This window comes from Rhinolophus hipposideros (genome assembly GCF_964194185.1).
Source record: "Rhinolophus hipposideros genome assembly, chromosome: 19".
NCBI lineage: Eukaryota > Metazoa > Chordata > Mammalia > Chiroptera > Rhinolophidae > Rhinolophus > Rhinolophus hipposideros.
Genome location: NC_138065.1, coordinates 37,309,780 through 37,322,038, shown reverse-complemented (window position 1 = coordinate 37,322,038; position 12,259 = coordinate 37,309,780). Strand labels below are relative to the sequence as shown.

At 34.7% G+C, this 12,259-nt stretch overlaps 1 protein-coding gene across 8 annotated transcripts in view; it reads right to left on the bottom strand.

Moving 5' to 3' along the window:
• Positions 1–12,259, bottom strand: part of RPS6KC1 (ribosomal protein S6 kinase C1) — a 141,881-nt gene that overhangs the window by 84,039 nt on the left and 45,583 nt on the right. For 6 of the 8 annotated variants that reach the window (XM_081026974.1, XM_081026978.1, XM_081026979.1 and 3 more), the window contains one exon: positions 8,308–8,670. The exons of the other annotated variants lie outside the window; for them this stretch is intronic. In XM_081026974.1, coding sequence (XP_080883100.1) covers positions 8,308–8,670 — 363 coding nt within the window. The remainder of the gene's footprint in view (positions 1–8,307; positions 8,671–12,259) is intronic. 8 annotated transcript variants of the gene reach the window in all.

The window sequence follows — 12,259 nt, the reverse complement described above, 5'->3', positions numbered from 1 at the left end:
ATCACTGAGGCAAGATTCTTCTGAGTATTCTATTCAGTGCCCTATGGTTAAGGTTTTTGAGACTACCTGTTAGGAAAAGATATTATTCCCAGCCCTATGGGAGTGACCAGAATGTTTCCCCTAAACCTTTCAGTGTACCCCTTCCCTGGCCTTGGATATTTTCCCCACATCCATGCACTAATCAATACTCTGCTGAATATTCCAGGGAACACTCTCAGAATCTCTATACTATCATCTCCTCTTTACATAAAATACTGGACATCAGGCAATGGTCCTGCAAGTTCTAACTGTGAATTCTAGCTTTGGTAGTACTAGACTCTCAGCTCATCTCTTCAACTTGGGAGTTTTGCCAGGATTCATCTGATTCCCTCTTCCTGAACCACAGCCTGGATCACAATGCAAATTCCTGTATTACTGGATCATTTCATTTTAAGGGATTATTATCATGTACTTACATGTCACATCTTTGCCTCTTCTCATTTATTCCATCTCATCTTGTTTGTTTTTTTTTTTACTTGGGTCAAAATAGGTCTTTTATTAACAATGAAAGTCAGAGTCAGGGTATTGTTCCCCCTCCAAGTACCAAACCAATCAATTACAACAACAAAAATCCAATTTGGGGTTCTCTGTTTCTTACCTCTTTTATTTGTCCTGGTACACAAGTCTTTGTTCTTTATTGTCCTATAGTGTGCTTTTCTTTTGTAGGGGAAGGAGCTATCACTGTTCAGGACTCATTCAACTATCTTACAGCAAGATTTTACTATACTTGTGAGCTTTCTCACCAACAGCCAATAAAACAGATATGCTTTCATTAATCAGAGAATAATTTAATGACATCTCATATAGTTCAAAAATCAATTTAATCACATGTACCTAAGATTATTCTATAATCAACTATTACAGAGTGACTATTCTGTAATGATTGGTTAACTACCAAAAACAAGGCAGAGACTACTAAAAGGCAAGAAAGTGTCCTACGAACAAAAAAATCATAGCCATCATTTATACAAAGCACCATGAAACCCTCAAATACTTCTTTGAATGTAGCAAGCATCCCTTGTATTAAAATGATTAAATAGGCAGGGTGGCTTGGCCATAAAGAAAGCCTCAAGAAATTTCAAAAACTGAAATCATTCAGACAAAGATCTTTGAACACCATGAAATTCAGCTAGAGATGAATAACAGAAAGATAATTTGAAAAATCTCAATTGCTAGAAAATTAAATAGTATACTTATGATATACTTACAAGTAATTCACAAGTGCAGTAGGCAGACTAATGGACCCCTAAACATGCTCATGTCCTAACCCAGAAACTTGTGGGCTAATGCAACTTTACAAACGTGATTAAGGGTAAGAATCGTGATAATTATCCTGGATTATCAGGGTAGACCCCACCAAATCACCTGGGTCCTTAAAATCAGATCATCTTTTCTTCCTGAAGATCAGAGTGAGATGTAACTATGGGAGAATGGTCAAACAGATACAACATGGTGGGCTTTGAAGATGGAAGAAGGCACATCCTGTGTTCACGGATTGGAAGACTTAATTAATATTGTTTAAATGGCAATATTCCCCAAATGTATTCAGATTGAATACAATCCCTATCAATATTCCAACAGCCTTTTTGGCAGAAAGATTTTCTTTAAAAATTTAGATAAAAATAAATTTAAAAAATAAAAATACGTCATTTACATCTCAATTTTAAAAAGGTGATTTTCAAATTTATATTGAGTTATAAGGGGACCCAAATAGTTAAAACAAAATTGAAAAGAACAACAAAGTTGTCAAAGGTGAGCATAAATTTAAAAAGCTAGGAGCCAATGCATTAGGAGGCAAGAAGATCCCACCACCAATGCCTATTAAAAATACAGCGTTTGGTTTTGTTAGCCTTACTCTATACCAAATTTTGTACTGAACTGGGCAATCCCTTAAAAATAAAGTGGTTTAAAAAAAATACCACAAACAAGCTAAATTAATTTTATTTTTAAACCTATACATTTTTACTTTTGAAATTCAGCAATAAGAAATCCTATGACTTGCTTCCCTTTATCAAACACAGACTCATTACTGCCTTTCTCATATACTTAGAAGTACATGTGGGTTTGTGGTTTCTCCAGGGATTTTATTCCTCATTATGGGAAAAAAAAGAATAGTCAAGACCCAGTAAGAAACCCCGAATAATGCAGTACCTCAGCACACTAAGTCAGTTTTTGAAGTATGTCTGGCCATTCCTGAGAACCTAGCACACATGTACCCAGGGACGGGGGAAATAAAAAATGGCTTGATATTGCTTATTATACCATTTACCAGGATGAAAATTGCAGAAGATTGTGTGCATCTCTTAGTTGAGTCATAACATCAGAAATAGTCTCACTATATATTTTGACCAGTCTCACTGGTCAAAAATATCAACTATCCAAAAAAAAAAAAAAAAAAAAAAAAAAGAGAGAGAGAGAGAGAGAGAGAGAGAGATAGACATAGCAACAACATCCAGGAACTCTTTTTCATTCTGAGGTTCATAATATATGCAGGAGAGGGGAGGGAAGGGGATCTTACTTTGAAGGACCATCACTATTTTATATTTTTACAAAAAACTATTTTGTATTCACTGTCACAATACCTTGGTATATATAAGTAACGAAAACTTGTTGAAATGTCAACTGAATGGATAGATGACAGAATGAGCAAACAAATGGGTAGAAAGAAGAAGAATAAACACTCAAAATACAGTTTAAAATTATTTGATACTGGAAAAGACTTGTCGCCTCTCCATTTTGAAAAGCTAGTCTAATTAAGAGGAGAAATGTGTGAGAAGCAGCATGGCATTATGGAAAGAAGACAAGATTTGACCTCAAAAATATCCAGATTTAAATCCTGGCTGAAACCCTTACTTGCTTGTGCCACTGAGCAAATGCTTGCTTTATATAAATCCTGGTTTTCTCCAGCTGTAAAATGGGGATTATAGTATCTACCTTACAGAGTAAACCAGCACCTAGAACACAGTGAAAAAAAATTTGGCACCTAGAACACACTGAAAAAAGAGCGGCTCTCAAATCAATGCTGCAGTTCATAACGTAGTTCCCAAATGGGTGTTACTAATAATCCTCACCATCTGGCAGCTTCTTGTTTTAAATAATTATTCTTGCTAACTAGGTGCCCAGCTTTTAAAATCATTATATTAAACGTCTACACCCTCTAAATTTTGGTGTCCTAAGACAAAGTCCAGTATGATCAGCCATAGTTCAGCACATAGGCTTGTTCTGAGAACTAAAAATAACGTTAGGAAAAACCCCTTGCACAGTGACAGGTACGTGATAAATAATAAATTGTTGTTATTTAAACATTTCATTAATACCTTTATGTCATCCATTTACCACTCGACATTATCACAATTATTCCTATAAATCCACACTGAGAATACAGATAAATCATGTCAGCCACTTACAGAAATATATAAACAAGACAGAAATGAAAAGGTATGTACTAAGACATTCTCTTTAAAGATTCAAGCTGTTTCCTTCAATCTTAACTTGGACTTTCTCTCTTAAATCCATAAAGACTTGATGACTTAGAAGAGTAGACGGTATCTTAATTTCAAGAGCCATTTCTAGATTGAGTAAGTAAAGTGTCAGGTTCAAAAGGAGAATTCAAAGCTACCACTATCGGGGTATACTTTTTCTCTGCTGGATGGGCAAAGAGATCTGCTATTGTGTTTTGCATCTAGTCTCAGCTGTGCAAACACCAGTTAAGGAAAATATCAAGCCCTCTTACTCAGATCTACAAACAACTCCTTTAGGATGAATAGTTAGGGTGAATAGTTCCTATTTAGAATAACAAAATTTGCCAACTCATAAGAACCCCTATATAAAGCACTCCTACTTAGCTCTGGAAGATTTTTTTCCTCTGGATTATCAGATATTCAGAAATAAATATTACAAAGCATCCCAATCCAAACCAAGGTCACAGGTAACAATTCTTATAGCAAGAGTTAAATTCAAATGACTCACTGCTATTACTGGTTACAGTGATGTTCCGGTAACAGGTCTGACACACTAGAACAAACTTTCCCCAAGGAAATAATCCCTTTTGCTCATATATGTCAAGTCATCTCACATTTCCCCCAAATGAAAGAACAGTGTCCATTATACTCAACATCACACTCAATGGTGAGAAACTGAAAGCTTTTCCTCTAAGGTGAGGAACAAGACAAGGATGTCCCCTTTCACCGTTTTATTCAACACAGTACTAGACATCCCAGCCAGAGCAAGTAGGCAAGAGATAGGAGTAAAACACATCCAAGTCAGTAGTAAAGAAATAAAACTGTCTCTATTTGCAGGTGACATAATATTACATAGAGAAAACCCTAGAGAGTCCCCCCAAAAAACTGATAGAATTAATCATTAAATTCAGTAAAGTTGCAGGATACAAAATCAATACACAAAAATCATTTTTGTTTCTATACACTAAAAACAAACTATCAGAAAGAAATTTTAAAAAATAATCCCACTTATAATTGCATCAAAAAGAATAAAATACCTAGGAATAAATTTAATCGAGGAGGTGAAAGATCTGAAAACTACAAATCATGGATGAAAGAAACAGAAGACAAAAGTAAATGGAGAGATATTCCATGATCATGGGTTGGAAGAATTAATACTGTTAAAAATGTCCATAGTACTCAAAGCAACTTATGAATTCAATGCAATTCCTATCAAAATTCCAACAGCATTTTTCACATTAGTAGAAAAAACAATCCTAAAATTTGTATGGAACCACAAAAGAACCCAAATAGCCAAAGCAATCTTGAGAAAGAACAACAAAACTGAAGGCATCACACTTCCTGATTTCAAACTATATTACAAAGCTATAGCAATCAAAACAGTATGCTACTGGCGTAAAAACAAATACACAGATCAATGGAACAAAAAAGCTCAGAAATAAACCCACACGTATATGATCAATTAATTTATGACAAAGGAGCCAGGAATACACACTAGGGAAAGGATAGTCTCTTCAAACAATGGTACAGCCACATGCAAAAGAATCACACTGGACCCCTACCTTACACAGTACACAAAAATCAATTCAAAATGAATTAAAGATTTGAATATAAGACCTGAAACCACAAATGCCCAGAAGAAAACATAGGGGGTAAGCTCCTTGACATCAGTCTTGGCAATAACTTTTTGGATTTGACACCAAAAGCAAAGGCAACAGAAGCAAAAATAAATAAGTGGGACTACATCAAACCAAAAAGCTTTTACACAGTAAATGAAATCATCAACAAAATGAAAAGGCAACTTAGTAAATGAGAGAAAACATTTGCAAATCATATATAAGAGGTTAGTATCCAAAACAAATAAAGAACTCTCACAACTCAATAGCACAAAAACAATCTGATTTAAAAATGGGCAGAGGAACTGAATAGTCATTTTCCTAAAGAGGACATACAGATGTCCAACAGGTACATGAAAAAGTACTTAACATCACTAATCATCAGGGAATCCACATCAAACCACAATGAGATATCACCTCACACCTGTCAGAATGGCTATCATCAAAAGACAAGGTAATAAGTATTTAAGATGATATGGAGAAAAGGGAACTCTTGTACACTATTGGCAGGAATGTAAATTGGTGCAGGCACTACGGAAAACAGTGTGGCAGTGCTTCAAAAAATTAAAATAGAATTACCATATGATCCAGCAATTCTTCTAGGTATATATCCAAAGGAAACAAAACCACTATCTTGACAAGGTATCTGCATTCCCATGTTCATTGCAGTGTTATTTACAATAGCCAAGAAAACAACCTACACATCCATCAACAGATAAATGAATAAAGAAAATATGGTGTGCACACATACATAAATAACGGAGTATTATTCAACCATAAACATGAAGGAAATTCTGCCATTTGCAACAGCATAAATGGACACTGGGGGCATTATGATAAGGGAAATAAGTCAGAGAAAGACAAGTACCAAATGATCTCGTATGTAGAATCTAAAAAAAACTGAACTCATAGAAAAAGAGAGCAGACTGGTGGTTGCCAGAGGCAGGGGATGGAGGGTAGATTAAATAGGTGGTCAAAAGCTACAAACTTCGATTTATAAGATTAGTACGTTCTGGGGATGTAATGTGCAATATAGTGACTACAGTTATCAATACTGTACTGTGTATTTGAAAGTTGCTAAGAGGGTAGATCTTAAAAGTTGATCATCACAAGAAAAAAATTTATAGCTATCTGAGATAATGCATGTTAACTAAACTTACTACGGTAATCATTTCACAATATAAACATGTATCAAATCATTATGTTGTACACCTTTAATTCAATGAGTTATATGTCAATTATATCTCATTAAAACTGGGGGGGGGGAATGTTTTTAAATAACGTCCATGTCCATGTGTCTGTTAAGAGGAGACTGGAATACTTTTAAATACAGTCCATGGACAAGAAGCACTGCCCTGACATTGTATCTGACATATAGTTAAATGTCTAACCACAGGGACTGAAACAGAGGTTATTTTACATATTGGTTAAAATTAAAACTCTGTGATTATGGTTCTAACAGTTTATATGAACAAAAATTGATCACATTATGAATAAACACAAAAACGCTAAAAACAATTATTATATTACAATTTTTTGGATTTGACAGCACATTAACAAAAACCAATCCAGGGCAGGAATGGATATTGTGGTTTCAAAAAGACAGGTACACATTAAATAGGAAAAATATGTTTAAATGGTAACATTCCTTAAGATACAGGTCTAGGAGGTTTGGTTTCAAGTTCTACTGGAGAAATAATTCACCATAATTACAAAGCAACTCAAATGATATATTTTTTGTTATTTGCTGATATGCATCCATAATTCTCGTTTTGAAGCAAAGATTTTTATTTTTCTGGTGCCATCAAGTGGTAACATTATGAAGTGTACTGATGTTTTAGCACAAAAATTATCTGAAAAGGAAAAATATCAGAGCTGATACTTTACAATTATTTTAAAACCCCAACCCAAAATGAAAGTTAAGACACGGAAAAATGAGTAGATCTTTAGCAGAATTCTCCAGTAGCAAACAAAAAACCAAAAGAATTATGAAAGTATTTGAAAATCAAAAATTTGTTATCAAAATCATGTATCAGTCAAACCATGAGGAATGCTCCCTTCTGAAACTCCACTAATATGGCTGTAAAAGAATTATTTTTAAGGCAAAACTCCCACAAGAACAAAGAGATTGAAAGAAAAGATATAGCAGTAACAAAATTTTAGAAGCTAGAAAGAAGATGGATGAATGGTTACTGACAGGAAACTCAAGAAAGCTGCCTAAAAGTGAGAGTGAAGGATTAAAAATAAGAAAATTAGTCAAATTTAGTTAAGCAGTTAGGTCACCAATACACACACTCCCTCTTCCACTCCCCACAGCCAAGTACTCATCTCTATACCACAATAGAAGACTGAAAGTTTATAGTCTAGGAAGAGGAAGGCAGAAGGCTTCTAGACTACAGGACACCAGGCATAGTGACGGAAAGAGTACCAGCAGATAACAAAACAGTGTTAAAAATACAGGAGATTGTGGTCATCTCAATGGTCCTGACAAGTAAAAGACAAACAGTGAAAATGATAATTTTCTGGAAAGAAAACCATTCGAAAGAAGTTCCCATCAACCTTTGATTCTTGTGTTCAGAAAGTCATGTAACTAACTGCAGCATGCTTCATTCTGTTTAGAGAAGGAAAAGGCAAAAAAATTAAACTAAAAATTGATGCTTGAAAGAAAAAAAAAAAGTAAGTTCTTACATTCAGCAGAAACATTCGCTCTTCATGTCACCACCATTCATTACCTGAGAATTTACTGCAACTAACGAAGAACAGAACAGTAGGCAAATCCGAGAACCTTTACACTCTTAGTTTAAAAGCCCATTTCATCTCATCTCTTCAAGCCATTGAGTAAATGCACTAAAGAATCCCTGTGAACACTCCTGTGAGAGCTGAAGGCTGGTGAACACTGGTCATGTCAGGAAAAAACAGACTATTCTTCATATAACACGTGGAGACTTGATTTATTTTTACATCCTATTTTTGTTGATTAATTGATCAAAGTAGAAAGTTAAGTATCCCTGCTACTGTCGTGCAACTAAAAGCATATAACCATATTTAGGTAATTTAATCTTCAGCAATTTCTCATTTTGTCTTGTTTTTACATAGGATTATACAAGAGACATAGTTACACGTATACGCTTTTTCCCCCAGATACCAACATAAGAACATGCTAAAACATATTAATACAGATAAAATTGTACCTTGAACACCTTCTAGGAGCAAATCAACTCCCTTCCGATAAAAATCAGAAGCAGCTTCATAGTCGTCTTCCTCTTCCTTTTTTAAAGCCAGCTTTATTAATTCTCCTGCTTTCTCCAAATAATCTCTCTTGCCAAGCTTGGATCTTAAACTGCCAGGAAAGAGGCTACGATTTTCCCGTTCTTCTTCTGCTTTGTTCTGCTCACTGTCAGAAGCAACAGCCCCTAGTGCTGAAGGATCCGAAGAAAGATTGAGACCAAAAGTTCTACTGGGAGAATTCTGATTGGAAGCCATTCCATCATCTAACTCAGCAAGAGATTCCACATCAACAGTAAGAGATATCAGATCACTGTCACTGGAGAAACCTGGAAATATGATCACAACAGTAAATAGATATTAAATTGAGAACTAGCCTAAAGAACACAAATCATGCTGCCTATTCATTTTTTCAACTATCCAAGTCAATTAGGAAGGCTGTAATTTACTGATGGAAGTCAGTGTCCAGCAAATTGTTTCAGCTTAGTTCATTCATTTTTGCACTGTTTCTCTAAAGCTCTGGAAGACCACCTTCTTGCCTTAATTATCAAACTAAAACTGAAGAAAAGTCTTTATCTGGCCTCGTCGTCAAAAACAACTCTTACCACAAGATCTTGTAAACCGTTTATAGAAAGCTGAAACTTGTACACCCAGCTGCTGTGAACATGATAAAGGAAAAAGAGTAAGAGCTTTAGAGAAGACAAAAAGAAATCCTTGAAACCCAGCTCTTAAAACTTACTGTGTGACCAACAGCAAGTTACTTAATAGTATTATTATGTAGGCCTTTAAATGAGGAACAGAGTTAATGCGTATAAAGCATAATACACTATCATTAAATCATAACTATTGTAGCAATTATATAATAATTATTTAATTATTAGACAATGTAGCCTCACAATGTGTGCTTTTAGGTCACCGTCTATATCTGCAAAATGTATGTCATTTAGTTTTCTTTTTTAAGAACTGAATTTTCAGAATTTTTTGTTTCAGTCTCTTCCACAGCTTTTGGAGAAAGTTCGGGTCTGTATTTGCATCTTAATTTTCTAACAGAAATAAATAGGTGCTATTGGAATATATAGCAATGAAAATTACTCCTCTTGTTTCATGTAACTGACTTCATGGTAAATGAGCGTGATCTACAATAACAGTTGTTACACTTTTTGGTATTAGGGCCTCCCTTTACATTCTTAAAATTACTGAGGACCTCAAAGAGATTCTGTTTATGTGGATTATGTCTGTGAATAGTTACCAATCTTGATATTTAGAAAACAGACTGAAAAAGTTTTAATTAAACATTAAAGCCCATTACATGTTAACATAGCTTTTGTTGAACAATAACTATATTATCCAAAACAAAAAATATTTAGTGAGAGAAGTGGCACTGTTACATTTCTGCAAATATTGTGAACAGAAGATGACTAGCTTCTCATATCTGATTCTGCACTCAGTCATATGTTGTAATTGAAAAATTTGAGTAAAATGTCATATATATATGTAATTGAAAATGCAGTAAATATTTTAGTAGCCTTTTTAAATAATTGTGGATATTGTTTTTTGATACTACACCCAAATTTGACAAGTGCTAGTTTCTTTTTTTTTTTTTAAGGAAATTGCTTTTTTTTTTTTTTTTATTTATTGGGGTGACAATTGTTAATGAAATTACATAATTTCAGGTGTACAATTCCGTATTACATCATCAATAAATCCCATTGTGTGTTCACCACCCAGAGTCAGTTCTCCTTCCATCACCATATATTTGATCCCCCTTACCCTCATCTCCCTCCCCCCAACCCCCTTACCCTCTGGTAACCACTAAACTATTGTCTGTGTCTATGAGTTCTTGTTTCTCATTTGTTTGTCTTGTTTTTGGTTTCTATACCACATATCAGTGAAATCATAGGGTTCTCTGCTTTTTCTGTCTGACTTATTTCGCTTAGCATTATATCCTCAAGATCCATCCATGTTGTCACAAATGTTCCTATATCATCTTTTCTTAACGCTGAATAGTATTCCATTGTGTATATATACCACAACTTCTTTAGCCATTCATCTATCGAAGGACATTTTGGTTGTTTCCATGTCTTGGCCACCGTAAACAAAGCTGCAATGAACATTGGAGCGACAAGTGCTAGTTTCTTAAGGCTACCACGTGGAATACAAGTTCCTAACAATGAAATTTCTATTTCTGTTACATTCAAATCCACTGGTCTGTCTTGCACACTGAATGGATCTTTTCATCCATCATGAGTTTGTAACATCACACATTGGTCATTTTGAAAATACTGGTTCCCTGGGGCGGCCAGATGGCTCAGTTGGTTAGAGCGCGAGCTCTGAACAACAGGGTTGCTGGTTCAATTCCCACATGGGCCAGTGAGCTGCGCCCTCCACCTAGATTGAAGGACAACTACTTGGAGCTGATAGGCCCTGGAGAAACACACTGTTCCTCAATATTCCCCAATAAAATTTATTTTTAGAAAAATCAAATACTGGTCCCTGAGTTACACTGACCTTCCAAATGGTGACAAATTTCATTATTACAATATCATCCAAAACAACACATCAGAACTATCACTACCAATCAAACCAGGAAATTCTTTAAGTATTGGAAAACTTAGTTCTTAAAAAAGGAAACTAAGTGACATACATTTTGCAGATATAGACGATGACCTAAAAGCACACCTGTGAGGATACACTGTCTAATAGTTAAATAATTATTATATAATTGCTACAATAGTTATAATTTAATGAGTTATATTATGTTTTATACGCATTCACTGTTCCGTATTTAAAGGCCTGCATAATAACACTAGTAAGTAACTCAAAGTGGCATATAACTTAAGACTTCCTAAAAACTTACCTGCAGTCCCTCAGTAGCCACAGGGGGTTAATTCCAGGACCCCCTGCGGATACTAAAATCCAGGGATGCTCAAGTCCCTTACATAAAATGGTACAGAACAGTGCAAAGAGTGCAAACAGTGAGTCCTCAACACCCAGAGTCCCAACCACAGATAGAAAATACTGCTTTCAACCCCTAGTTGGTTGAATTCCTGGATGCAAAACCTGAATATACGAAGGGCCAAATGTATATTTACTAAAAAAATTTGCATGTAAGTGGACCCAACCTGTGCTGTTCACAGATCAATTGTGTACACAAATATTCAATCATTATGTTGTATACCTGAAACTAATATAATGCGGTATGTCAATTATACCTCAATAAAAGAGACAGATAGATAGATCCAATTTTGTTTCTTAAATGCAACAGATTTCATTAAATGCACAATCTCAGATGAGATCCATTGGACCTAGCAGAACTCTTTTCAATACTTTGACATTTCAATTGTATAAACAGTACTTCAAAATCAAAATCTTTTACAGCAATGTACAAAATTATCTACTGTTCTGAGAAATATATAAACTTTATGAGTTTTTTAAATACATTTTAAATATTTTATGTAATTCAATGCAAATTTATTTCCTTTATTTCCTTAAATGATGCCTTTATATAACCTAGCCCATTGAAATGTATAAACAAATGGACAAAATGTAAAAGAAAGGTCCTCGTTTATGCGGCTAATCACAGAAAAGAAATGCTGTTACGGATCTTTCGTCGGCTGTCCCGTGTCTTGTCACTATAACCCACACTGTCTATCGCATTGTGCAGTTTCATGCTTTGCCTGATGTTCCTTTCTAATAAGGACAGTAACAGCTAAGGGCAAGAGGGTGAAGTTATGTATACTCAGTTTCTTGGCTTTTGACAACAAAAATCTACTGTCATAGTCACGTTTCCTCTTACCTTTCCAACTTTATTTTACTAGCAAAGGAAATCATGATTAAATGAAACGAGATCAAAAAAGTTAAGGTCATCAAAATACCTAGGGAGAAAGTCAGATAGTACAATAAAGTAGTAAATAAATA